The sequence below is a fragment of the Takifugu flavidus genome, chromosome 10 (genome assembly GCF_003711565.1).
Source record: "Takifugu flavidus isolate HTHZ2018 chromosome 10, ASM371156v2, whole genome shotgun sequence".
NCBI lineage: Eukaryota > Metazoa > Chordata > Actinopteri > Tetraodontiformes > Tetraodontidae > Takifugu > Takifugu flavidus.
The window spans coordinates 11,814,692-11,841,811 of record NC_079529.1 but is presented as its reverse complement, the minus strand read 5'-3'; the positions used below and the strand labels follow the sequence as shown (position 1 = coordinate 11,841,811).

The window sequence follows — 27,120 nt, the reverse complement described above, 5'->3', positions numbered from 1 at the left end:
TCTATGTGAGGGTTTCCATGTTCTCCTGGTCTCTGTGAGGGTATCCTTGTTCTACATGTTCTATGTGAGGGTTTCCATGTTTTCCTGGTCTCTGTGAGGGTATCCTTGTTCTACATGTTCTATGTGACGGTATCCATGTTCTACATGTTCTATGTGAGGGTATCCATGTTCTCCCGGTCTATGTGGGGGTCTCCATGTTCTACATGTTCTATATGAGGGTCTCCATTTTCTCTTGGTCTCTGTGAGGGTGTGTGGTGTGTGATGGTGTGTGTATGTGATTGCGTAAGTCTGTGTGTGCACGCATGTGTGTGCACGCATGTGAGTATGAATGTGTGTGTGTGTATGGGGTGGGGGTGTGTGTTTTTGACAGTGTTTCACCTCTGGGTGTCATTTCAGGTGATGCCACCAAGGAGAGCAACACTCACAGTCATCCTACAGAGCCACCGTCTGCTCTTAACAAGGACAAAAATACACACACACTCACACAGACACACACATACACAAACACCCACACACACCCCTTTCCCTCTCTCTCACACAATTTCACCCTTCAGGAACACACAGATACATTATCTCAATAAAAGACTACTTTCCCAGAGAGAAAACATTTTCAGATCTCCTAAACTCCATGACTCATCAAAAAAGTGAGGGATGAAGAATAAAATGGAGAAACAGAAAGCACGCAAGAGGAACCAGGCAGAGGTGGACAACACAACTCCTCTCATCACCTGAGGTGTCACATGAGCGTCGACACATGAGCATCGCAGGAGGTCAAAACCTTCACCTTATCTTCTCTGGAATCCTCACTGTTGTCCAGGAAATTAACACACACACACACACACACACACACAGCCACACACACTCACAGACACACACATACACTCACACAGCCACACACACACACACTCACACACACAGCCACAAACACACTCACACACACTCACACACACACACACAGACACACACACTCGCACACTCATCCTGCGGCGCTGCTTTTATCATCAGCCTGAACGTTGTGGTGGTAAAATTGCTTAATTAAAGCATGAATGTTTAATAAAGCCTCGGGGAGCTCTCAGACAGGCCGTCTGCTGGTGGACAGCCTGGAGAAAGATAATTCCTCACCCTTCGCTGGTGAAGGAGCACGTAGATCCGCAGCGCACGGGTGGACGTGAGCAGAACGATATCAGCAACAACAGCTCAAAATGTTAGCATGCAGCTAATTCATCTCAACTGCAACTCTCCAAAACAGCAGCGGAAGATGAAATCTGAGAAGAAGACATGACGACACAAGGTGATGGTGGAGAATGAGAGCAAGTGGACCTCTGGAGGTGGTGAATGTGGTGACAGCAGAGCTCAAACTGAACCTGAGGGAGGTGTGTGACAGATAGTCTGAACTCCATATGATGCAGCTCTTTTTGAATAGTTCCTTTTAAATGTTGAACTCTTTATCATCATTTTCTCTTTGCTGTAAAAGAGGGCTGACAAACACAACCTCCAACCGACTTCAGGCAGAACCAACAGCCAATCAGCATTCAGGCCTGTGTACGGCTCAGTCATGCAGTCCTTTGTAACTGGACACCAAGAAGTCATTTCAACCGTGTAGGAGCTTAGCATTGCTAACTGTTGTGAACGTAATAATAAATCCATCACACTCACACCTGTAGAGACATGTCCCTCAGTGTCTCCATGGTCGCAACTCTGAGGACTCCAGACAGACGCGTTATTGATCCTAGACTCAAAGTGGGTGAACTTCAGGCCAGCTGAACTGTGTTGAGTTAACTCTTTTCCCCTGTAGTGCAACAGGAAACAGCAGGAACCAACGTGCAGCTCCCTCCCTCCCTTTAACTGGACGGAGAAGCAGAAACGGTGATCATTAACGAGGCGACTGGAGTCCTCACGGATGCTGATAGAATCAGGTCTCACTGCCAGCGACAGCAGGAGGAGCTGTGAGTCAGTTGGCTTGGAGCGCGTTTCCTCCTCATTGTGGTGGCCTTCCGTCCCCGTCACCAACAGTTAGGCTGCCATCAGAGTGGTGAAAGATGGTATTTGTGGGACTGTCCATCTCGGTGGAGGCCATGTAGTTAAAGCTCACCACAGGCACATTTCCTCGCCCTCTGCTTATTACCCAAGGCTACCAACAAAATGGCTGTCCAGCTGAGGCGGCACAGAGACCAAGACATGTCTGTCATTTCCAGACACATCACACTGACTTGGTCAATGATTTGAAAGGGAAAGTTTGAAAATAACACGTCCGTACCACCATGAGGTAAAAAAATCCATTATCTCCCTCTTGAAAAACTTCTGTAATGATGAAATATTCAAAACAAATTACACTTTGAAGGTATTTTTAAAATTATTTTATTATGCCTTAAAGCCATGAGAATTGTTGAGTTTGGAGGAGCCAAAGGTTTTGCTGAAACAATCCCAGAAAAAACAAGGTCTGACCCTTGACCCCAACCCTGTCGAGTGCAAAGCACAGCAGCATTTTCTCTCCTCAATAAAGGCCCAACTCTCAGAGAAAAAGATTTGGTTCTGTAACCTGAGGGTTGCCAGTTAAAGTCTCAGGGCTGTGCACTGCTCCTGGACCTGAGTTGTGTGTTCACTACTGGTGTATAAAGGATAGGGTAAAAACACGACCACAAACTGTCTGGGCAAACTATTTTCTCTCTTCTTTCCTCTTCCACTGTGCCATTCAGGCAATCAAAGGATTTCAGTGCATCTACAGTATTTACACATTTGTTTCTCTCGGCTTTGTGTGTGTGTGTATGTGCATGTGTGTGTGCATGGGACTGGTCCTTGAGATCAAACATACACATCAGCCGAGCCATGGCTGCTGCACTCTGTGATGGACCCCTTGGGTCTACACTGGTGGTCTCGCCCATGAGCTGAAACCGTGAAGGCATGAAGTTCTCAAAGCCTGATCAACTCAAGGGAAATCCTTCCGACAGGAGGGGCTCAGGGAGAAGGCAGAAGGAATTGCAAAAATTAACCTCTTCCCCTAAATAGGGCGCCCCCTAGTGCTCAATCATGTGAGCAGAAACTCAAAGTAGCCCGCTCAAAGAATCTGACGCAGCAGCATCAGGAATTCTGCCCAGTGGAAGGTCAACATTTTCCTGATCCCTGGCTGCAGTTTGCTGCTCCCTTCAAGGACACTGAGACATTTGCAGAAACATGTCTGGCTGTAAGAGAGAGAAATGACACAGGTGCACCACCACTAGTGCTTTCTGCCAGTTACAAACATTGTAAAGACAAACAAGTACAGAACTTGTCACATCTCCATAACAGTGATATCACATGCACATCCATAAGGTCAGGACTGGTGAGCAAACCTCCACTCAGCCTGGACAGGAAGACCCGCTCTCCTCCTCCACCTCAACCTGGTTTGCTGATTTCACACCTGAGTACGGCTGCACAGCTGACGGCGAGGGTGTGTGACGCGGCGGGTCTGAGCCATCCTCCCTCACCTTCATGTTTCTCATTGTTGGCTCCTCTTCAAAGCTATCACCATTGTGTCTCTTTTGTTCACACTGAGTCATGCACTTTCTCATCTCCTCACATCTCTCTGATCCACCGTTTAATCACTCACTGCCGCCCCTGCCGTCCTCCGAGGGCCCAAAAAAATCAATCTTCTTCTGCTCCACACAGCCACATCCCACGACACGACACGTCCACTCTCTACTCAGAGATTTCTGTGTGGAGACCACTTCTAGACTGAGGCTAGCAGCCACGAATGGTTTGTCCCCAAAGCTTTAATGTCAGAATGGCCCAAAAATAGCCAGGATAAAGGTTAAAGATGTCCGGACAACTACTGCAGATTAGCCTCAGCTCCTAACATTTCAAAGGCTCACATTACAGTTAGAGGTGAACTTCCGGATCATGAGCTCGCACCAATCTCTTGTCAGCAGATGTTGATGTGTCTTCCACATATTCGATAATGCAATGAAACCAGTCTGCATGTTCTGTACAGTGACGGCCACCTTCTTCACCATCTTCTCACCTCAGATTAATTTAAACACTGATCTATCAATGTCATGACAATGAATATTGAGTTGCTCCACTGGACCACAACCTCCGTGCAGCTCCAACAGGTCTCAGCGGAGGACCCATCATTGTTGTTGAGCATCAAGCTGGTATATTGAGCACATTCTCATCCATTAGCTGCAAAGTGTGCTAATTCCAACGCTAACTGGTGTAGACCAGGACAGACGCAGTGCCAGTGTGATACTTGCTCCTGAGCAGGTTACATCAGTCCCGCTGTGGACACATGGAAATCTAAGAACAAAGCAGGTCCACCTCCTCCAGGCCTATTTCAAGCAATGACCATGTGTGCTCATCAATCCAGGAGCTTCTAATGCAACTCTGTCATCTTCTTCTCCCAATACATCGGTTGTCACCTTCATTCATCATTCCTAACTATCCTTGGGTCTCTGACCTACTTCTACCAACCATTACACCTCCATCCTTATCTTCATCCTCCACTCCTCCATTCAGATCTCCATCCAGCCAGTTATGAGGAGAGCAACTCTGTCACAGAGATCCTACCAACCGAGTAAATATGCTGCTATTTTGCATTTCATGGTTGCATTTTCTTACCATTCTAAATACAAATGAATAAGTATGTTATTTTTATACATTTTTATACATCATATATATTTTTATTGCGTTCGGATGCCAGGTCACCGAACAACATACAGATCTTTGTTATACGGTAACCTCAACATACATAAATGTAACAACCATTAAAGCCACTAATAAAGTTTCCCTTGTTTCTTTACTAGTCAGATGTCTCAAACTGGACAGAGGATCAAGCCACGTACAAGCCGCGAATCAAGACTGAACTATTTCATTTCAACAGTACTCATCTCTCAATTGTTAAATGCCAGTAGTTTGGAGAGGCATGCATGTGTGTATGTCTGTATTTGCGCTGTCTAAATGAATGCATTAATATGAGACAATTAATTTGTGGAAAATAACATAAATTATTTTTTAAGTCATGTGCAGAACGTTCCGTCCTGTTTTCCCATGATTGAAAACATGCAGCGTTCTGGGGTCTTCATGTAAACAACAGTCACAAATGAGACAGAAGCAGGAGGAAGGGTCCCTGGACAAGCTGGCCCCGCACGCCCACAAATCTCGCTACTCCTGCATCCACCGGTTCAGGTGAACCATTGCAAGCCGCGTTGTTCAGAAGAAACAGGCCGTTGTACCGTTAGAAAAGGTTAACGACTTCATTTGGACTGGAAGCTAGCTAAATGGTGCTAAAGTGCTAAAATGTGTTTGTATTTACCTTGTAAAGGTATTTGAGTGACAGTGGAGTGAAAAAGAAAGACAATTCCATTCATCTATCCTGTGTTGGATAACAAAGAGCTAATTTATTTTGATTTTAAGTTGTCTTGAAGTTTTATGTGAGGGATAAAAGTCTTTTATATCTGCCTCATGTCATTTGTCTTCATGTTCTAATAACAATGTCAGGACCATAAATAAAATGTAACAATTCCATTGATATTTAGAACATAATACTGCTGCTTCAGCACCAGCAGATTCAGTAGCAGCAGCTTCAGTAGCAGCAACTGCAGCAGCTACAGGAGCAGCAGGAGCAGCATCAGCTTCAGTAGCAGCAAATGCAGCAGCAGCAGCTTCGGTAACAGCAGCAGCTTCAGGAGCAGCAGCAGCTTCAGCAGCAGCAGCTTCAGCAGCAGCAGCTTCAGCAGCAGCAGCTTCAGCAGCAGCAGCTTCAGCAGCAGCAGCAGCTTCAGCAGCAGCAGCAGGAGCAGCTTCAGCAGCAGCTACAGGAGCAGCAGCAGCAGCAGCAGCAGCTTCAGTAGCAGCAGCAGCAGCAGCTTCAGCAGCCCACGCCCTATTGCTTCAGCACCATAAACAGGATTACATAAGTAGCATAACTGGCAGAAAGGCAGCCGGGGTGTCGAGGGGATATTAGCTGCTCATGAGACTGGGGGAGGAAAACACAGAAGATACCACCACAAGTTCTTCTTTGCTTGGCTGACTTCCCAGGATGGGCTTGGTATCAGCCCACTATCACCCTGGGGATGGGGAGTCAGCAGTGGTGGCTGATGGTAGGAGGGGGAGGAGGAGGAAGACCACAGGCTGATTCGGAGTAGCAGAGGAAGAAATAAAATCAACAGTGGAAAGGTTGGGGGATAGAAGCCAAGAATTGTTGTATCCCTCTGGCCAGAGTCCTGACAAAGCTAGGTAAGTGATGTCAGGCCACGTTGTGTCTGCTGAGAAAGTGTTGGGGAGAAGCCACAGGCCCTTATTCAATGACGTTTCAGCCTCTTCCTGTCTTACGGTTCCCCAGAGCTATCAAATATCAGTTCATTAGTCTCCTTCATTCCCACAGACTTTCAGAGTCTGATCAAGTGACCATTCCTGAACCGCAATGGTGCCGACCTCACAAGGTCAAAGAGCCCACTATCATCACATGAAACCAGAAACCTCACCTTTGCCTCCTCCCCATCTCAAAGTGCTCCATATGATTGCTGTTGATGTACACAGAGTGTGCTGAAGACTGACATTTAGATGTGTTTATATTTTCTTTTAAAAATGGCAAAGCCCTTTTTATGCTAGCAGCTCATCATACTGTGATGCACCGATGTCTTTAACTGTTCAACTTGAGTTGATTTGGATTCTGTTTTCAACTTTCCTGCAGAAAGGTGGTGATGCAGTACCCGTTACAGTCACAGGGGGCAGTCTTGGATAGTGTAGTCAAACAAGATTTGTACTGCCTGGTGATCTAGGAGGTGCTAATTTAGATGGGATAGCAAGAGAAACAGAAGTTGTCCACATCCACATCCACACACAACACCAACATCTTTATTTACCTTATTTAGACAGATGTTTCATAGTCATATGAAAGTCAAATGCAAAAGCCTTCTCCTTCACATTGCTGTAAACATCTTGATTTTTGATCACATGTGGTGGCTGGAAAACGGTGCACATCCCCCTTCTTAAACATTCCAATTAAAAAACATGAAGCGCATACTCACCTTTGACGTGAGCTTCTTTCGCATTGTCTTCCGGGCTGGTTAAACAGTTTTCCAGGTAAACTCCGTTGCGGTAACAGCCGTCCCCCTCACTTAGCTGAGGTGGTGGCTCCCAGCACAAACACGGAGTCTGCATGATGCCACAGGGTCTACTGGATGTACTGGAGGCCAGACAGTCCTCCAGCCACTGACACAGCATCTGACAGGCCGCCACGCTGGGGTTGCGTTTTCCCACTACCAGGTACTCTGTTTTGAATTCAGCGTCTCCATCTGCAATGGACTTCCCCGAACGAGGAGGAGCCTTTCTCATCTGGAGGAATTGCTTTCCGGCCTCCAGGAAGGCCACTGGTGTGGAGGTGTTACACAGGTTCACCACCTCATTGAAGCTTTCCATACCCAGGTAGGTGCGTGTCGTCTCCAGGAAAGAGTCATACTGAAAGGTGCGGAACTGTGATGGCACACAGTCCCTGGTGGGTTTGGTGACTTTGATGAAGACTGTGTAGCGCCTTGGGTCAGGGTTCTGCAAGGTCCAAGAACAAGGCATGCTGGGAAATACAGATGATGATAGGAAGAAACCAAAGAAGCGATTCTGGATTAAAGTAGAGCAGGACTCTGACTCGGGGCCCGATGGGGAGGCACAGCCCCAACCCGCGATCAGCAACAAAGAGGCACAATACAGAAGCCACAGTGAGAGAGGCTGATTTTGGCCCCGAGGCCAAGACAGAGTTGTCATGGTTTCCAAGACAAACAGAAGATAATGTCAGCTGATGTGAATCCTTTTTCTCTGACGCTGTGTCCAACTGGAGAAGATTACAGCAGTCGGCCCATGGCTGCCTCAGTCGATCCAAGATTTACCTGTGAACCTGGAGAATGGGACAGAAGAAACCAATTAGTATTCCAATCTGAACAGAAACAATGGAATTCTGGTAATTATATCTATCAGAGCGCAAAGAAACCTCCATCAGCCACTGTGTCAGAGGATATCCATAGCAACACCAAGCCATGATGGCAAGTTGGAGGGGTTTTGTTCGTTAGACAAGCTCATGTGGGTCTCCTCCGGAGAGACTGCTGTTCCTCCTTACATGTCTGCTCCCATACTTCCTCTGCCAGCTCATTCATTTGTCCAATTAGAAGACAATTAATTACCAAAGGCAACACCTGCTGTCATTCATTACTGCAATTTAGCAGGGATGAGCTGCTGCTGCAGCGTCCCCATCAACAGCAACAAAGACACTCTTTTGTTTGACCTGCTAATATCCCACAGAAGATGGGAATTTGAGCTCTCTGTAAGAAGGGAAAGTGGTGGACAAATCCATCTTCTTCATGCCTCCCTCCTCTTCTGTGCCATTTCAAGTCTCCACCAAAAGAGATGGGGAAAAATGTTCCTTCCAGCTTTCAGCAGGCAAGAGTTACACCCACACACACGCACACACGCACACACACACAGCTCCACTCTTCCAGGACTTCTTGTTCATGTCCAACCTCCTCCCACAAATAACGTCCCTGATGTCTAACCCTAAAGTTGGGGGTCCTCCAGCCTCTCCTAATCCACCTTGTTTGAGAAGCAAACAGAGGGAGGGAAGACAGAAGAGGAAAGTAACTATTGCAGCAAAGGGAGGAGGAGCCTCAGGAGGCACCAAGATGTGCTGCTGACAGGAGATCTGGACGTGACCACAGCCGAGTGTACCAGTCCACACACGGGGAGTGAAGGCAGATATTGGATGCCTGGACTACCTTCTGCTGGGGGAAAAGGAGTTTCCTCAGGGGGGAAATGACCAGGGCAACGCTGCCTACATACTGAAGTTGGAGTAGGAGTCAAATATTAGGACAAAAATGATGACTTCTAGAAATAATATTTAATAATCAGCCTGCAGCGGCAACAGTAGAAATAAAGATGGTGATATACGCTGGATCACCACCTACTGGTAGGGCATGACCCCTATTATGGGGAAGGTTTTGTGAAAGTGAGCGACAGCATTTTCTTTGAAATGTGAGAAGTATAATCCATTTAGACATAAGTCAATCTGTGAATATGAATCATCTGGTTGTTTGAAAGTGATTGATCGTGATAAATGGACAGAGCAGCGGCGTTGCCTCATATTCAAGCTGAAAAGTTGTTGAAAGGTTGAGTGCTCAGTAGCTGCGGAATTATTCATCCTTTTCAGCCTACGGCTGCAACAACAAGCAATTAAAAGAACAAAGGTGTTGCATTAGCCAGCAGCCCAGAAGCACAAATCCATGTAAACAAGCCCAACGGGCTGGTGCACAATGGCCCAATCACAGCGCTGCAACATCCCTTCAAACACATGGAACAGTGGAGCGATAGACAGAGACAAAGCGAGCCCTGATGAGAAAATGATAGAGTTGTATGGAGCATCACTTGTCACATGCTGGGATTACAGGCTGATTAGCAGAGGAGCACTGGGAGCTATGACGTGTCAACCACGAGGCAAAAAGCCATAGCTGGATCTCCTCATCTCTCAGCTCTTAATATCATCCAACAGTTCCTCAGTGTCACTCAGCTCTTTTGCATCCTGAATAATTTGGGACAAACATCACTTGCAGGGTTTAAGATGTTGGACAGTGACAATGGCAGCAGTAGAGTGAATAATCACAAACAAGAGAGCAAAGGGGATGAAAGAACGGGCCAAATAAAACCAACAGTCAGCAGCCACAGATCAATAAGAACGTGAAATGATCAGCTAATGCCAGATGCTTGACCTTTATTTATATTACAAGCTAGCAGTCAATAGACTTACATGACAAAACAAACTATTGCATTAGTCCCTTTAAAAGTGCATGTCAACATTTTAAAAGTGGAGCTAATGCACCAAAAGGAATGAAAGTCCACACAACAGTGGGGCTGGAACAGCCTGTTCTGCACGCGGCCTACAACTCTGGGCCAAATCCTAAACCGGAACTTGAGCAGCATGAAAGGAGGTGATGCTATACCAGGAGAAGCCGGCTGAGTGGGGAAAACTGGCATTGCTTTCCTCTACAGATAAAACCACTCTTGGACGAAGAAGCCGACTATTGTAAAATACATGAGCAGAATGAAAACAAGAACTCAAGACTTGGCTAGAGACTGTGATCTGTGACATGCTAAGCCCACCACAAATGGCCCAGTTGTAAGATGAAAGAGCGCAAATGGCCACTGATGGTATCAGAAGAGACATGATCTCAACAGTCTCTCGTGCATGCGTGCTGGGATGAAGAGTGCAGGAGGTAAAGGGAGCGAAGGAGTTACACAGACCTTCACTGCTCCTCACGGCGGGCTCCGAGGAACAGGAGTATCGATTTGTGAAGGTCAGCGGACAGTGTGAGACAGCCCGTTAATGAAGACATACACAGGCGTAGCGGCAGCACTGATGATGACAGTGATGCACTTAGTGTCGTTTAACCTTGATCTACATCAACATGTTTAAATATCTTAAACTACCACTCAGGTGAGTGTTGACCACCATTCTGAGTCCATTCTAGACACCAGCCCAGGTGTATCTAGATGTGTTAGTAGTGGATGACTTACTGGATTACTTCAGAACGTCACATTATTTTCTCAACAAACGGTGACTACACAACCTTTGACGTCTCTATAACGTCCTAGATTAAACCCATAATCATCTGTCTGTGGTGAAGAATGTGTTTACTGCACTAAATGTCAAAGTCTTTGTAATAAACAGAGGGTCAAGCATGCGCGTGCGTGCACACGCACACGGACCCATGCCTTAACTGCCCCTGAGAACAATGTGAATCTTACAAAGAAAGGAGAATGTTAAACTAAAGAGGGATCTGGACTGCTAAGATCTGAATGGAGCTGCAGTTAAAGTGTTGTGACCCTTCACATGCGGAGAAGATGTAGTCTATGTTCTGAATGATGGTTCAGATGATCAATGTATCTTCAACTGTCAGAAGGACACATGCTGCGTCTTCAGGTCCACCTGCACCAGAGCCGACTTGAGCCAAAGTGAAATGGGATGTGTTCGTTTTCTATGTTTTTGGTTTAAAGCAGCATGATGATTAAAGCAGTGATGACACGCCTTCCTGAGGAACAGAAATGTTTGCTGGTGTGTTGTGTTCCTGTCTTCACATTTTCATTCATCTGGCATTCTTCAGAGCAGCTCATGATGAACTCACACACGTATGTGCACATTAGAGGCACCAATACCAATTTCACTGGTGTCTTCATGTACACCCTTTCCACAATAAGACCTCGCAAGAAGCTTACTAATGTTAGCATACCATTAGTGTCTGTTTAATTGGCTTGCTGGGGGAAGGACCTAAAGTCCACCATGACCATGCAGGCACGTCTGGCCCCACCCGGGCCTCTCCGGGCACGCTGACGTGTGTCAGTGTCGCGGGGGAATAGTCAATCCGATCTGTGGTGGATGACTGTCTGAGTCAGCGATGTGGAGGTAATGGACACCTCTGCATGCACCTCTCCTTCCATCTCTCGTGTCTGGCTGCTTTGCTCGGGTTGACTTCCAGCAGGTGTCTCTCACCTGATGTTGCTGCAGCACCAGTGGAACCACTAGGTAGCTGCTGGTTTGCTGTATGTGGCAGACTGCTAGCATCCTCACAGGACAGCAGGACAACACAGGGCTTCTCTTTTTGAGGTTCATAAACAGTGATACTGGTGATGCTTTAAAACAAAGAACTCGTGCTGCAGGAGTACCACAAGGAGTGTTACAGGGTCCCATCTCCTTCAACTTTATGTGGACTACACAGTCTGCTATATAAAAAATCACAAGGTTATTTCAGGTAGGGTTAGGGGTTCACAGGTTGTGTTTGTGAATGTTTAGTCAACATTTTATGTTTATTTACTTAAGCTTTGCTATTGGAGGACGACCTGAACCTGAAACAGCGATAACAATGCCTCCATGTTGGATGGTTGTCATGACAACCTGACAAAGAGAGATGAGTTCCATATCAGAAGTGGAATTAGAAGCTGTTTACGCAACGTTTTCCATTGAAAACTGTAGTTCTGGCTCGGCCACAATGGAGCGAAGCAAAAGTGATGTGAAAAGGCACAAACCTGTTCAGGGCCGTGTTCATCTTCAGCCGGTTAAAACGGCTCCATTTCCTGTTCCATCACATGAGCAACGGGAGTCAGGCGGCAGGCCAGCACTTTAAACAACAGGAAGATGGGACATCGGGGAGCTTTGTTGACCTGTTGTTGTACGTAAGACGCACGCTGTCCCTCCGTGCTCTCTTCTGCGAGGAGTATGTGGATCATGTGCACATGCGTTGTCCACCTGAACTCCAATAAAGGCTCATACACACCTGAGAACGGTGATTTCCAATCGCCTCTTCTCGGTGTCCGAAAAGGAAAATTTACTACTACTTTTTCAACTAGAATGAAAAAGTAGCGGATGTGATCGAGAGCAGACATGAACACCACAAACCTCAGAAGGTATTTCTGTGTACTTTAATACTTCAGAAGGTATTTCTGTAAAGTTTACTACTTCAGAAGGTGTTTTGGTGTACTTTAATACTTTAGAAGTTTTCTATAAAGTGTACTACTTCAGAAGTCGTTTTGGTGTACTTTAATACTTTAGAGGTTTTCTATAAAGTTTACTACTTCAGAAGGTGTTTTTGGTGTACTTTAATACTTCAGAAGGTATTTCTGTAAAGTTTACTACTTCAGAAGGTGTTTTGGTGTACTTTAATACTTTAGAGGTTTTCTATAAAGTTTACTACTTCAGAAGGTGTTTTGGTGTACTTTAATACTTCAGAAGGTGTTTTGGTGTACTTTACGACTTCAGAAGTTGTTTCTGTGTACTTTACGACTTCAGAAGGCATTTCTGTGTACTTTACTACTTCAGAAGGTGTTTTGGTGTACTTTACGACTTCAGAAGTTGTTTTTGTGTACTTTACGACTTCAGGAGGCATTTCTGTGTACTTTACTACTTCAGAAGTTGTTTCTAGGTACTTTACTCCTTCAGAAGGTGTTTTGGTGTCCTGTACTTGGCTGCTAACATTAGCCGCTCAGCACATTGCTGAGCTTTCCCTCGGGGTGGACGTGCAGCAGCAGATTCTGGATGGTGTGGGTCAGGACAGACCTGCACTGTCCTGGACTCTCTTAGGCCTTGAAGGGCTCCATTGAGCCAGTCTGTCCTCTTTTCCTCTCATTGCCATGCAAACAGACCAGCTGCCCACACTTGGTGGTGACGGCTGAAATGTTTACCACTCTGTTGATCGTTGAGCTCCACCCCCACAAGCCACTCCTCCTCTTTATCTACACTGTCATCCCTTCTTCTTCTCTGTCAGAGCTCCATATCAGTGCAGCTTCGAGCTGCCACCTCTGTCGATAATAGATTTTAATACCGTCTCATTCAAATCATATTTGCTCTCCTCACAATGTCGCCCACTATCAAAGTGTCACACAGAGATTTACGCGACCGCAAGCTGCCAAACAAGGCTGCTGTTAGTTCGGGGCTTCGGGAGGGAAAAGAAATCCATATTTGCTGCTAATCAATGGAGGCAGATTTAGAGGTGACACCTGTGGACTCACACAAAAGGAGGAATGATGCGGATCAATCTGACGTGTTCCTCTTTATTCACTCTGCACCGTCTGATTGATTTACTGGACCAGGAGTCTCTCCCAGAATGACCTTTTGCTCCCACTATCACAAGTTAATTCATGCTTTGATGCTCCCAGTATAACCAGTTTGTATGTTGGGTTACTGCAGACTGTACATCTTCAAAGTATGATGTTATAAGGTCGCTGGTATTTAATTGCTGTCCTGTATTTGGTCGGTTTTATGAATGTTTTACCTGTAAACCGAGGGAGAGGTTTCCCGGCAGACTGGGGTAGCCTTGTATGTATTCCTCTCTAATTCCTCGCTTGTATGGCTCCTCTTGTCTGCCATCAAAGCTGCGCTTATTCGAAACGCCCGTGGGGTGTTGTGAGATTGCTCAGTGCACAAGTGAAAAAACATGACACGCCTGCAGGGTACAATTACCCAGTGCCAGCCGCTGTTACCGTGCTTGCTCTACAATCAGTCCCTGAGGGCGAGGCCCCACACAGCTGACTCTGAACCCCCAACCGATGGATTCATGATACTACCCCTCCATATGGAACTGTCAACCACATATACAGAAACAAACTCACAAACACACGCTGCCAGCATTTGGCTTCACTACAGCCGTGTGCTTGTACGTCACTGACTAAAGTGATCCTGGAGCACCCTTGTGTCATTTTGGAAGAAAAGTTTATGACATATTTAGCTAGTCAGCTGTCCTGATGTAAGCTGGAGCTAGATCTGATCAGATCTCAGCGCATTTGGTACAGGGTGCACGTGGACCCATCTGATTACATGACCTCATTGTTCCTTACAGAGTACTCAGTCAGTACTCAGACAGTTTGTTCTGGATGAGCCTCACCAGCTGTGGGCAAAAACACTTGGAATAAAATACAAATTAAGGCTGAATTAATGGAAATCTCTAATCTGATCAAAGTAGTCCTAATGCACACATTTCCAAGGTTAGGAGAAGTCTAAATTGCTGAGCCTGAAGCTTAGAAAAAGATAACCACAGAACCAAACGTACGTGATGTATTTACATTTAAGGACTTTGAATATATTTTAATCTCTTTCTTGCTGTAGTGAGTTTGCCAGGTCAGTGGTTGGCAATATTCAATGGAACATTAGCCATTGGCTCCTTCCTTGGCAAATATAACAAATGTTTCTCAGCTGCTCACAGCATTGATGCAGCACAGTTAGCAGCCCATGTTGCTTGGTAGTCATAGCTGTTTTTGTTGTTAGGTGCGCGCTATATTTAATGTTAAATATATTAAAGATTAATGTGCCAATGTGGAGCAATTCACAAAAGTAATGAAATGTGCTGTTTTTGGCCATCGTCATTGTCGTGTATTCCTCAACAGAACTGACTTTACTACGTGGGAAATAACATTTCCTATCACATTAAGCGCATTTCCATGTGCATCTAAACCGGACTAGACTTTTCACTAAATTGTTGTGAATTAATTATGCAAGCAATTTGCAGAAGCCGGATTATAGGTGAGTCAGGCTACCTCCCTCCCCCCGGCCAGGTGACAATTTGCAGTTTTAATTTGTTGGTGTTGGGCCATACCAGTTGACCTTTTACATCACACTACAGCAGTACATAAAGAAGTTGAGCAGCAAGCTAGCAGCCACAGCTAAATCAATAGCAGCGAAACTTGTCCGTGAATTAGTATTGCAGCAGTTTCCTTTGCTGTGGTTCGCTAGACAGGTTTTACACAACTCTGCGAGCAAAATATGGCACATGTGCAGAAATTGCCATCCTCACGCTCTCATTAGTTGAGCTATCGGGGGGTAGTCCAGCTACATTGGGATGTTTTAGTCTAGCTACAGCTTTCACGTGTATTTTATGTATCCAAACTAATGCAGGAGTGCGGTTTTCTTGTATACTGGTAAACACACTTAGTTACTGAACTTATCAGTCACTCAGAAGTCTTCAGTCTGAGCTGAAGGTTAAACGGTGAGCACAGATGTCTAACAGGACCCAAGCTAAACTTTGAGAATTCACACAAATGCATGCTCAAACAGAGGTCTGAGCAAAAGTTTTTTGAATTTCGAATAACTTTTGGTCTAAATAAGGAACCTGAACAGCAGGAAGGGACTCCCATACAGCCTAAAGATGTGCTGTAGTCATGGAATGTGAAGCTCTAATGACTGTACACGCTGACAAAAGGAATGCGCCTCAAAGCTGACCGAGTGTGTACTCTATTACTTTACTGTGCGCATCCCTGATGGCCATCTGGCCACGGTGTCCACGGGTGATCAACCACACCGACAGGCTCACTTCATCACAGTGAGCGTCCGTAAGCAACAGCCCTTTGGTCACAATACATTTAGTCACCGTAGGACACTTTCTTTCACTTGTCCAAACTTTCCTTAGAAACTTGTTCAAACTGACATTTCCACCCGTGTCTCACCTCTACATTAAAGTAATGAACTGTTACGTTTCACTGCAAATAAATTTGCCTTCTCAAAATGGTGGAAATGAAGGTTGAGATGTTCCATAAAGCTTGAACATTAGCGGTGCTAACACAGAAAAACCGCTGGTTGCTCAGCAAGCAAACATGTTCTGTCTTTCATTTCCTCGGCAGTTACACCAAATGTGCGTATGTGTGTTGCGGGGAGCACATGGGCACATTAGCACACTGCGATAGGCAACGCAGAAGTTGACAAATCTGCTGCGATCCACCCGCAGAGACGACACATTCTGAGCTTCCAGGAGATCCTTGACGACATGTGACAAGAAGTAATATGGGATGGGGACCAGCTTGCCATCTCTAGGATGTGATGTCAATTATGATCTTCCACATGCTTTAAATTCAAGCTTTTGGTTTGTTGTCTTTGGAAGATGCATCCTCGGTGATTCATTCGTGGCTGCTGAGGCCTCCAGAACGATCTAGAAAAAGGCTCTGGCGTGCCCCTTCTTCACCATAACTTCCTTTACATCTGGAAACGTCAATGCTCCGGCCACGCAGACGTGTGAATATGAAAACATCAGCAGACCTTGCAACACTTCACAGGATGTAAAACAAATCAAAGATTTCCTGGTAAAATAGCTGAGACGTTTAGTTCTAATAAACGTATAAAATAAGTCCCAACTTTTTCTTTTCCTGAGCAGATTCTTCAAATCCAGGTGAGAGAAGCCATCTGCCTTAACGGGTCCAGTTGATAAATCTATAGAGAACCATTGGTGCAGACGGGAGTCTGTCAATAACGTCGCGGCAGGGAAAGAGAGGAGCCGTAGGACATAACAGATGAAATGTAGTGGAAAAAATGATAAAAGAGGAGTCTGATTGTGTGGGGAAAAGAATGATGAAGATCTGTCAAACTGCACTTTGCTTTTCCCTCTTTTGTCCACCATTAGCGCCACATGAAAGAGCAGAAAAGCAAATCGAGTGTCTGGGAAGAGAAAACATGCAGAGCTCACTTTTCCAGCTGCTGCAGAAACAACAGTGCAGATGTAATGAGGCGGAACGCTGAGAGGGTCACTTCAGCACCACCGTCGGACAAACTCGGCTGACCACAGCACAGCCGACATCAGCACCAAGACATTTATCTAAGTCCAGCAGACGTCTTTGGCTACTGTGGGCTGTCTTCTTAAGAAGCTTCACACACAGCTACTTTAGCATAGCAACCGTCCACAGACAGCAGGCCAAGGGCAGTATATCCGTAATCCTGATGGCTCACTGTATACCACTCACGATTCTATTTTAGCTGGCACCAGCTGGCACCGGTCACATCTCAAATCGATTCTCTAGGAGTTTTGGTCCTTGTGCTGGTTTTTATCACAACACAAAGGTAAGTGGACCCCAGTGGTCTGCAGCAGGTTGGAAAAGCTATTGAATGACCGAAACGTTCAGGTAATCTCGCCGCGAAAGATGATCTATAAGTAGGTGGGATCCCTCCGAAGGTCAGGGTACATCAGTAATACAGCCTTTCGCCCGCCCGACGTGACTGACATGCCAGTTTGTTATGTGGTCTGGTTCCAGCAGGGGGAATGCAGAGGGAACGGTTACCATACTAAATGATGGGAGGAGACCCAGGACATGCCCCAGGGACTGAGATGGAAGGTAGACCCAGATGCTCTTCCCTTCTGTGCTGAAATTGCTGCCCCCACTACCTGCCCAGCAGATTTCATTTGCCCTTTCTCAACAGGAAGTGTTATTGAAGTGAGAAGCACCCTTCCTCTCTACGAGCTGCATCTCCACCCATTTGCTCTCTGCCTGGTGGGTCCATGCTGATGTTTCTCCACACAGGAGCACTGGGAGAGGCGCTCTGAGTGAACAAAATTTCACTTCTGGTTTGTATGTCACAAAGAAAAAGGGTGACCTGGCTCCGTCCAATGCATCAGAAACAACTTTCAACATGAAGAAGAGCGGTGGCAGCGTCATGGATGGAAAATCTAATCCCATATCTGAAGTGCAGCGTGCAGTGCAGAGAGTAGTAATAACCCTGATTAGTTCTAGTGTTCACGGCTGCTTATGGAGCTTCCAGGGGCGAGCTGAAAGAGATAGAAATCATGGTTCGGCTATGGATGATTATCTCGCCACTCCTGATCAAAGATTTCCTTCAATCTCATCAGAGGACAAAGAAAAGAGCATTTCATCCACGCTTTGAAAGTACCTGTGCCTGCTCCACTCCACGGTTGTGCAGCAGGGTCTCGGTTTGAGCCAACCGGCATCAAACCGAGGCAGCCGCATCAGCGCACATGCTTGTCAAGATGCACGTGAGGCGCCACAAACAGCAGCGCTGAGAGGAAGCTAAAAGCCTTAGAAAGAGAGGACAGAGTCGTGATTATTTCATGAAGTGATTAAGAAGAGCTGACAGTTGTTAGACGTGCTAGAAATGGCGGCACAGCGTGTTGATGCAAAGTTGCATTTCGGGCCAGCGTGAAGGGTCACGGCAGTGCGGAGAAAGCTGTGGGGGAAGCAGAATCCACCATCTGTGGTTTTCTCCAGAAAGGTGTCCGTGTACAGCTCAGGCGCGGGGGACGCGCTGCGGACGGGCCTACACATGCATGACTAATTTCAGTGGCATTTCTTCAGGTCCACACGCTGATGAATCTCAGAAGCTAAAATTAAAGCAGATATTTTTGTCTCAACAGGATGAACCCAGAATGTGGATGTCTGGGAGGTCTTAGGTTCAGAGGACAGCAGTGAAATGGAGCGTTAGAGGGCTGGAGTCTCAGTCCTGATTGGTGTGAAATGAAGACGTGACAGATGGTGTTTGTCGATGTCACACTCTTTCACGATCTCAATGCCAACAGAAGAGCTCAGCTTAAGCATTCCTCCAGGTGACAGCGATCAAATGCTCCAGCAGCAAACACCTGACTGATAATCTTTATCAGCGATGATGAATCTGGACGTCTCTGGCGCTTCAAATATTCCCATTCTGCTGGATCAGAGGTGAGTTAATACGTTGTGTGGTTGTAATTGTGCATCATCTTATCGACTGTTGTGGTAAACCCCCAGCCAGTCAGCTGATGTGATACCAATTGATGCAAACGCAGAGAAGAACTACTGCGAAGGTGTTTCCTCTGTGGCTCACTCACTTGCTGACACCACCAGACAAAAATAGTCAAGCTAGAGAATCCTGTTACCTCAAGGCGTTTGCTCACAGCACCTTCATCCCGAGCTCCTGCCCCTCCAAATGTGACAAGCCAATATTTAGAAATAATTCCATCAAATCCAACAAGAGATTGAACAGGTTATTGACACTATTATGACAGCATCTTCCAGAAGTTCCTGAAGGGAATAGGGGAGTAGCAGGGACACTGAATCAGAGAAAAATCCCACTTTGGAATGCAAAGGAAGAGGAAAACCAAAGATGTGGAGAACTTCCAAGCAAAAAGAGAAAGCTGAGAACACAACTACAGAAAGGCAGAAAAACATAGATGAAAGTAAAGTAGTAGCTAACAGCGGCCAGCTGAGGACAGCTGCATACTCCCTCTGGAGCTTAAGCACCAGTATCACTATAGGGACTTTTTAGCCTGCACCAGGTATATGGGACAACACTAAAGGTTCTGGGACCAGATGGGACGGATGGCATTTTAAGCACTCAACCAGAAGGTGAACAAGGTCTAGTTTTGATTAGCATAATTTATGTTTCCTCTAAAACATTAACTTTCTACGCCCTATCTGTGTTGCTAAGACTTCATGCTAAGGCTAAGATTAAGATTGCTAAAATGTGTTTTCTGTTTAAAATGTTTTTTAATGGTGTCAATGACAATGTTCTGGATTTTAAAGGCACACGTGGTTTCACATGTTCACGTTTTCTGGCTCTTCTCTTTCCGTACTGCAGAAGTGAACGTACGTTGTTTTAAATGCGGTATGTCCTACTGACATCTGCACGAAGACACCATTGAGACATGATGGTGAAAGGTCGCCATTTCACACTGAATTCTGAAGACCAGGTTTTGTAGCTCAGCCGTCAACTAGGTGAGGCCCTGCCCACCATGTCCATGTTTGCACTGGTGCCCTTGGATGAATCCACTGGTGAACAGCCTGTTCCTGTCTCACTGAACCACGATGCCAAATCACACTGGTGACCATTTAAAAAACTCTCCATCTGACAACCAGCGCAGAATCTGGTGTTTACCGAGGGCTTACCGTTGCTCTGTGAGGAAACCATTAAGAACGCTGCAGACAGGAGCTATCGACATGTTTCACCTTCAGAGTACATGCAGCTAGCTTGTCTTTGCTGACTGATTGCAGCGTGTTTAGTCCCGAGCATGTTGAGTGTCGCACACAAAGCCTCCACAACAACAGAATAGTGCTGGCGTGTCTACGCCGCCTCTCTACCTGGCCTGCAATCCATCATCGAAGGTCCCATCTTCTCATCACCAGATTCTCCTGCCCCGCTCACTGTCGCTCCCTGGTCAAAGAGTCAGACATGAGGTCCTGAGACAGCCTGCTTGGAGGTTGAGGAGCCAGAAAGGAGGCGAGCAAGGAGATTTAGGATGGAGAAACAAAGGAGGACACGGAGGTGAAAGAAAACATGCATGAATGCTTCTGAAAAGACCTGCGTGTTGGTGACTGAGCCAGCCGTGCCTGTCAGCGCTACCACTGCCTCATGCCCTCTTATCTTATCTTTCTCATGGAGGAAAATATCCACACCTGGGGGGGTCTCACACACGCCCAAGACAGCAAAAGTCAATCTGGGTACCTGTGTGCGTGTCAGGGTGAAGAAGAGGTCAGGGGATCGTACACACCCGTGCTTTGTTTTGAGATGTCAGAAAACAGCTGCAAATGTTAACATTTGAAAAAAAAAAATCCTTCAACATTGTGCTTCTGCCTGATCACCAATCGGGGCACAAAGAAAACTGCTTTCCCAACGCCATCCCGTCTAGTCCGCTCCAGGACTTACGGATTTTTCTGAAATCCGTTTGAGCATTGTAACGATGATTTCAGATGCCGCAGTCGTCCGTGTCATAGACATGTTCAAGCTATGTGGACCAAACATAAACGCTGGCTTGCTAAAGGTCAAAGATTACAACAAATGCAAAAATAAACCTTTTAATAGCATTTTTAGCTCCTGAGATTGAGCTGGATAAATAAAAACATATAACAGTGGCACATCCATCGTGTTCTGAAAATTTAAGCGCAGAAGAGGCTGATCTTCGATTTCATCCTAACAGCAAAGATGGAAAGAACATTTTTTTCTCTAAATATGAGGAAAGGTGGCATATTTCCTGCAGTAAGGTTGTCTTTTTCTTGTCATTTGAAGCTCAAGACATCCTTATGGGGTCCTCCTCACACCATGAAGTGATGGAGATGCGCCACAGCGGCATCCATCCGCTCCTCTGAGACCAAGATCATCCCCCGTGCAGCGGTTCGTGTTCAACCATCAGTGCTGAACTGAAGAGAAACTCCATTTACTGAATGGAAAGTTCATTAAAGGAACATGAAGCTTTATTCAGCGGACGATGGAGCCTGTTTCAGAACACCTGACACGCTAAAAAAGTTACATTTGTTTCTGCTCCTGCTGTGTTTCTGAGAGTCTCATCTCAGGCAACATCTTCCAATCAACATGACTTTGTGCGCCTCCGCCATCCATCACCCATGTATCCATCCACAAAGGGCGGCGCGCCTCCCTCTGCGCGAGCCTCCCTCTGCGCGAGCCTTTTGGGTGTGCGACACTTAACATGATGCGACAGTCTCACACAAAATGTGGCCCGAGAACTCCACATTAGCTTTGTTACCTTTTAAACCATCACGGCCAAACAAACAATACAGAAAACACACGGCTGACTGTGCGTGAGGATGCGTGATTTCCCCAAACTTAACGGTGCGCGTGAAGCTTGGAAAGAAGAGGAGTGACGAGTAAAAACCGAAAGATCATTTACCTGAGCGAGTTAGCAGAGCCTGTGGCGCGTAGAGTCAGTGGTGCCTTCACTGACCCATTCCCAAATGGTCTTTGTTAAGTCCCAAAAACGCATGATTACGGACGGAAATCCCGCATCGCTGCGCACAACCGCTGTGACGTTATGGGAGATGATGAGAGCAAAGTAGCGGAGTTGTTCTCGGTGTTCCTGCTGCCTTCTGTCTTCTTCTGCGCGTAAACTGGATTCATAAAATCCCAAATGTGTGCACAAACTCTCGCCTGTCAGACTTACGAAAAGAAAGAATTCTCGTGAATGCGCGTTTCTGTTATGATTGAAAGCTTTCTTATCCCGCCAAACCTCAGATTTGTCTCAAATTAAAAAGTTCATTTCCAAATTCTAAAGCAACCTTCCGGTCATCAGGACGGGTCAGGTGTGTGCGCGCGAGGGCTTAACGGAACTGCAGATTGGGGAGAGCCTTGCGCGCGGCTCTCATCGGAGCGTCGCTGTGTCCGCGCGCAGCAACAGCCTCAGTCCTTATTTGGAAGGTCTCGCGCCGCCGTCAAGAAAGAAATTACAGCAAAGTTACTTCCGGGCTCGTTTTGAAAATAAGAGTGAAAGGAAGTGTGGAACAAAGTCGTTTGTGTTTTCACGCTTCTTAAATTTTTCTCGTTAATAATTTGCATCCAAGAGACCTAGCGCAGTCACGACTAACTAACTTATGCCATTGCATCTGTGGTAAAAAGCACACAAAAGTGTAATTGACTTCCAACGGACCCATTCGTGAACGCGTAGGCCTTTTGTCTGTGGTGATCTCCCAACAAAAACACCCACCAGACGCTGTCTACTTGCTGTTGTAGCTGTTTTAATCCCTCCTTGCTGTCCCGCATCATATGTTCTGGAGACATCGCATCCTCGTGACTCACCTGTTGCTGTGTGGGCGGATACAGAAACCTCTGTCACGCAGGTGTTTCTCTGGAAATGCTTTTATTTTGAAGACAAAAGCGGCTCAACCTCCTGTCCCCCTGTTTCCACCGAGCATGGCCTTGTCTCCAAAGAAATTTCACCCAGCAGCCCCCTCTTCTGGAGTCAAGCACGTCTCAGCGCCGTGACGCCACCTGTAGTCACCAAAGAGAGCAATGCATTGTGGGACTGTGGTTTTGTCCAAATAAAGCAGCAGTCAAAGAGTCCGTGAAATTCATAAAAAATGGAGCCAAATCATGAAATGTGCTCATTGTCATCAATCATCACTCAACCAAAGCAAAGCTCTCAATGACTGATGCTTGGTGCACTCCCAATATTTCATATTTTTACTTTGGTAAATGTTTAATCTGAGCCTACCGAACGAAGCGGTCCTCCTCTCACCCCGCTCCCATCAGCAGCCTGTGATGCTCTGGACATTGAACAGCGTTGTCACATGACCTGCTGGTGGTCCAGTCCTGCTCATCTCACTGGGGCTCTCATATCCCTCACAAATACTGATTCCTTCTTTCCTGATCACTACTTTCTACACTTGTGTCCTTTCTTGTCAGGGCAGCACAACTCTGAATTGATCGACAAAGAGAAGAACTGCTCACTTTTTAATTTATCATTTCGATGTGTTACTTAACTTTCTCGCTTTCACATGTGAGACAGACTTCATAAACTTTCTTCATTAAAAGCTTCTGTCAAATAAAAGATAGCAAAACATGTACATGAAGAGCATCAGCTGAAGACAGAAAGATTTCCTGCAGAAAAACCCAACTGCAGCTGTATTTGACTCACCGCCGTTACTTTAGCCACTTTAGTGTCTGCTTGCTGCTCAGATCCTCCTTAGAAGTCTTGAACCACTTGCTGACTGTTGGCCCAGTTTGCTGCTTGACACGTGTGTAACCTGTGATCATATTCTTATGCAGTCATCTGTCTGGTTGGCTGTAGTAAAGAATATTGATTCAAACCTTTAGCATGTGTGTATTTGTGTGTGAAGACAACTGCACCATATATGCTGTGTGACCTTCGCAGGGAAGCATATAGTGGCTATTTTGAACGTACAAGATGTTTTTCAGCCAACGTTTAAGCAGACAGAAACAAAAACGAGCCTCTCTGATTGAACAGAAAGAACCGACACATCCTTCTGATGTGAAACCCCGAGAGATCTGAGAGGATACTTAAGCCAAGAGGCAACAAACACGACTTTCCCGATTTGCCGTAATTGTCGGCACTCCAGTCAGAAGCAAACAGACAAACAGAAGGCCATCGCACCACTTCACCAAAGTATGTCAACATTACAGATGAGCAAGTTATGAATATTTCATCAGCAGCCTTCCAGTTGTGTGTCCTGGTCATTCGTGGAAAATATCAGGGTTGAAATTGTTGGGCTGCCAACGTTCCTCTTTGTGGCACGTTTACAGGCCGATTGTGCATTTTCTGACGTTCTTTCTGTTGTGATGTTCAGCCTCAGTCTGACAGCAGCAATGAGACGAGGACAGAGGAGCCGTGGTGGCATCTTAGCTAATCAAAGGCAGAAACTCCGATTCTCCCGATTCTGCACAGTCACACACATCCATGTGCTCGGGAATTCATTACAGCTCAGTGGGAATGAATATGGATCATAAGCATAATTTAAGGGAGGGAAAAAGCTGAAATAAGAATCTTTAACACTTGTATATTTTGCACTGTGAAAACTAAAAAGAAAGAAAATAAATGTTTTACATGTTGTGTTCTGGTTGCTTCTGGTACAGTTTTGTACAGGTGTGCATTTTCATTGGCCAAATTTCTTTATTAAGCTTTTTTTTCATGAATACCAAACCTTTTCTAAGGTTCAGTTACATTAATAATGTCTTTTTAAGTATCAATAGTTAGATAAAATGGTGGAATGTTGTTTTGCTGCTGACAGGTTTTAGTTTGGAAGCAAGCCTGCTCAAGCGCTCCATCTTTCAGCTGCCCTCCATCCAGCTGTATCTCTAGGTTGCACCATCAGCTCCCCCCTCACCCACCACCACCACCCCTCAGCCTTTGTGCTGGCCTCCAACAGGATAAATGCATTCTGGAACTCTGTCCGCTCTGGACACACACTGATTAAATTGATATTGACTTTGCTTGGTGACGAGGCTTCAGAGCAAATGTGTGTTTCCTTTCATTGTGGCTGAAGTCTCTCTTGAGTTCTGCTGATTTCCTTCTTGGAAGAGAGGCACACAGAGGTTCAGCTGTACTGCAGGACTCTGGAGAATGCAGAGCCCTGTCATCTGCATTGCACACCATTATCAAACATGACTAATTCAGCACGTGGCCAAATGACTAAATGTGTAATTAAAAATTAAAGAGGGCCACAGACTCTCCCCCTACCTCACACTCGGCCTGTGTTGCATTCCTGCAGCACCAGGAGCTTCTCTCTCTCCCGCCTCGGCCTTGTGTTGCTGGTAAAATATGATTTGGGATTTAAAGAACAGAAACAAATTGTGTCATGGTCTTCTTTTTTAATGATTGGTTTAAAGGTCTGAGTGGATCGTAAAGAACAGAAACACAAGCTGAGCGTAACCTCTGATGTTCAAAGCTTCGATTATTGGGAGGGTTCCATTGGCTCACAAGCTTTTCATAATTCTCTTTTGTCCTAAAATCCAGCATTACACAGACCAGCTCAGACACTGTTCTGCTTCAATGCAGATGCATCAGCAGTTGATGCCTTTAATTGCCAGACTGTTTTTTCAGATACAGATTATTGAAAGCGTAACAGAGATGGAGGATGGAGTGAGCTGGGACGTGGCTCCAGTGGATGGAAGGAATGTGCTTGTACTGCATCTGATCCCAGGAAGTGTTAGCATGCCTTCATTGTTGGTGACTATAAAGGTTAGACGCTCCATCAAGGTGATAGTGTCTACTAAGAGGAAAGCTTCAGATAAACGATAGCTGAAATGGGGGGAAAAAAGGGTGAAAATATTGGTCTAAAGCTGCTTCTGTGCTATATGAAAACATGCTGGTATAGTGTGTGCAACAAGAGTGTTGTAGAAAATATCAAATATAGAAATGTTGTGTTTGGATATATTGTAGAAAGTGTTCAGGTGGCACTCCAAGACAAAAGATGTTTTCAGAAAATACATTTAAAACAGGTGGTTGTGATGATGTGATTCAAACTGTCATTGTGGAAGTTCAATACATTTATGAATCACTATTAATATGAAAGACTCCAACTCCAGCTCTGCTGTCACATACTGCCAGCTCTGCATTTGGGGTAGTTGGATCCCAATGATTCTGCTGCGTCCTGACATCAGTCATTTGTCATTTATGGATGCCACGATGCTGACTCGTCAAGGAAGTAGAGCCAAAAACCAGCCAAAGGATTCCTGATGGTAGTTCCAGGTTGTTTTTTGAGTAAATGTTCCAGTTAAACCTGTCAAACATGGGTGACAGGTTCTCAAAATGGATGAAACGAGGCATCTGAATGAGGGCAATTGGGGCATTAGGAGATGGGTGCACCAACAAAAGTCTTGCTAAAGGTCACCAGGCCCACAATCTTCTGAAGAGACTTCATGGTGCAGGGGCAAGGAAAACCAGTGCCTGTGTCCACCCTAGTAGGTGCTCCTTGTGGATTAACATGGTATCCCAGGGAGGCGATGGATGGTTGGTAAAACTGGTGCTTGGTGGGATTGATATTAATTCTTTGCTCACCGAGCCGCTCAAACAGCTGCGGAGGTGCTCCTCTGCATACGCACTGGCATTGTCAGCAGAGCTTACAGGACAGAGTCTAACAGAGGCTGAATGAATGTACTGCCTCTCTAAGGTCAAAGGCCATTTGCAGGAATTCTAAAATAGGCCAAAGGGCACAATGACAGCTATTTTTGGCACATCCCATGGCTGGATCTACACCTACTGGCATCTGTGGACATGGTCAACCTTGGAAAGATATAAGCTGCTACCAAGCAGCTGTATGTGAAGAACAGGGTACAGGCCAGTGGGTGTGGTGTCACCCAAGTGAGGGAAATTGCCACAAGGGTGCCAAATGGCATCGGCATTAGTCACCATTTGTAAGGGGGAGGTCTGAGTGGCGTGGACCTGGTGAGATCAGCAAACCTAGATAAGAGTCCTTGATATGGGACCCTTATGGCAGGTATCTTTCATAACTTTTAAACCTCTCAATTGATGAAGTTACACCTTTGTGCCCATCTGCTCTCCGTGCCTCTAGTCCAGTCTACTGCTTATCAAGTAACCCAAAAGTCTTGTAGGTCACGATTCAGCTCCTATCTGCACCAACTTGAGACTGGACAGGTGGAAATCCAAAGGGAGGGGATTTTTTATTTAGGAA

At 45.8% G+C, this 27,120-nt stretch overlaps 1 protein-coding gene across 8 annotated transcripts in view; it reads right to left on the bottom strand.

Annotated features, from left to right (window-relative positions):
- Positions 1-22,373, bottom strand: part of adgrb1a (adhesion G protein-coupled receptor B1a) — a 67,530-nt gene extending 45,157 nt beyond the window's left edge. For all 8 annotated transcript variants that reach the window (XM_057044907.1, XM_057044913.1, XM_057044910.1 and 5 more), the window contains exons 1-2: positions 21,867-22,373; positions 7,005-7,864 (exon numbers count right to left, since the gene is read on the bottom strand). In XM_057044907.1, the coding sequence (XP_056900887.1) occupies positions 7,005-7,734 (730 nt within the window). In that variant the 5' untranslated portion in view covers positions 7,735-7,864; positions 21,867-22,373. The remainder of the gene's footprint in view (positions 1-7,004; positions 7,865-21,866) is intronic.
- Positions 22,374-27,120: the final 4,747 nt, after the last annotated feature.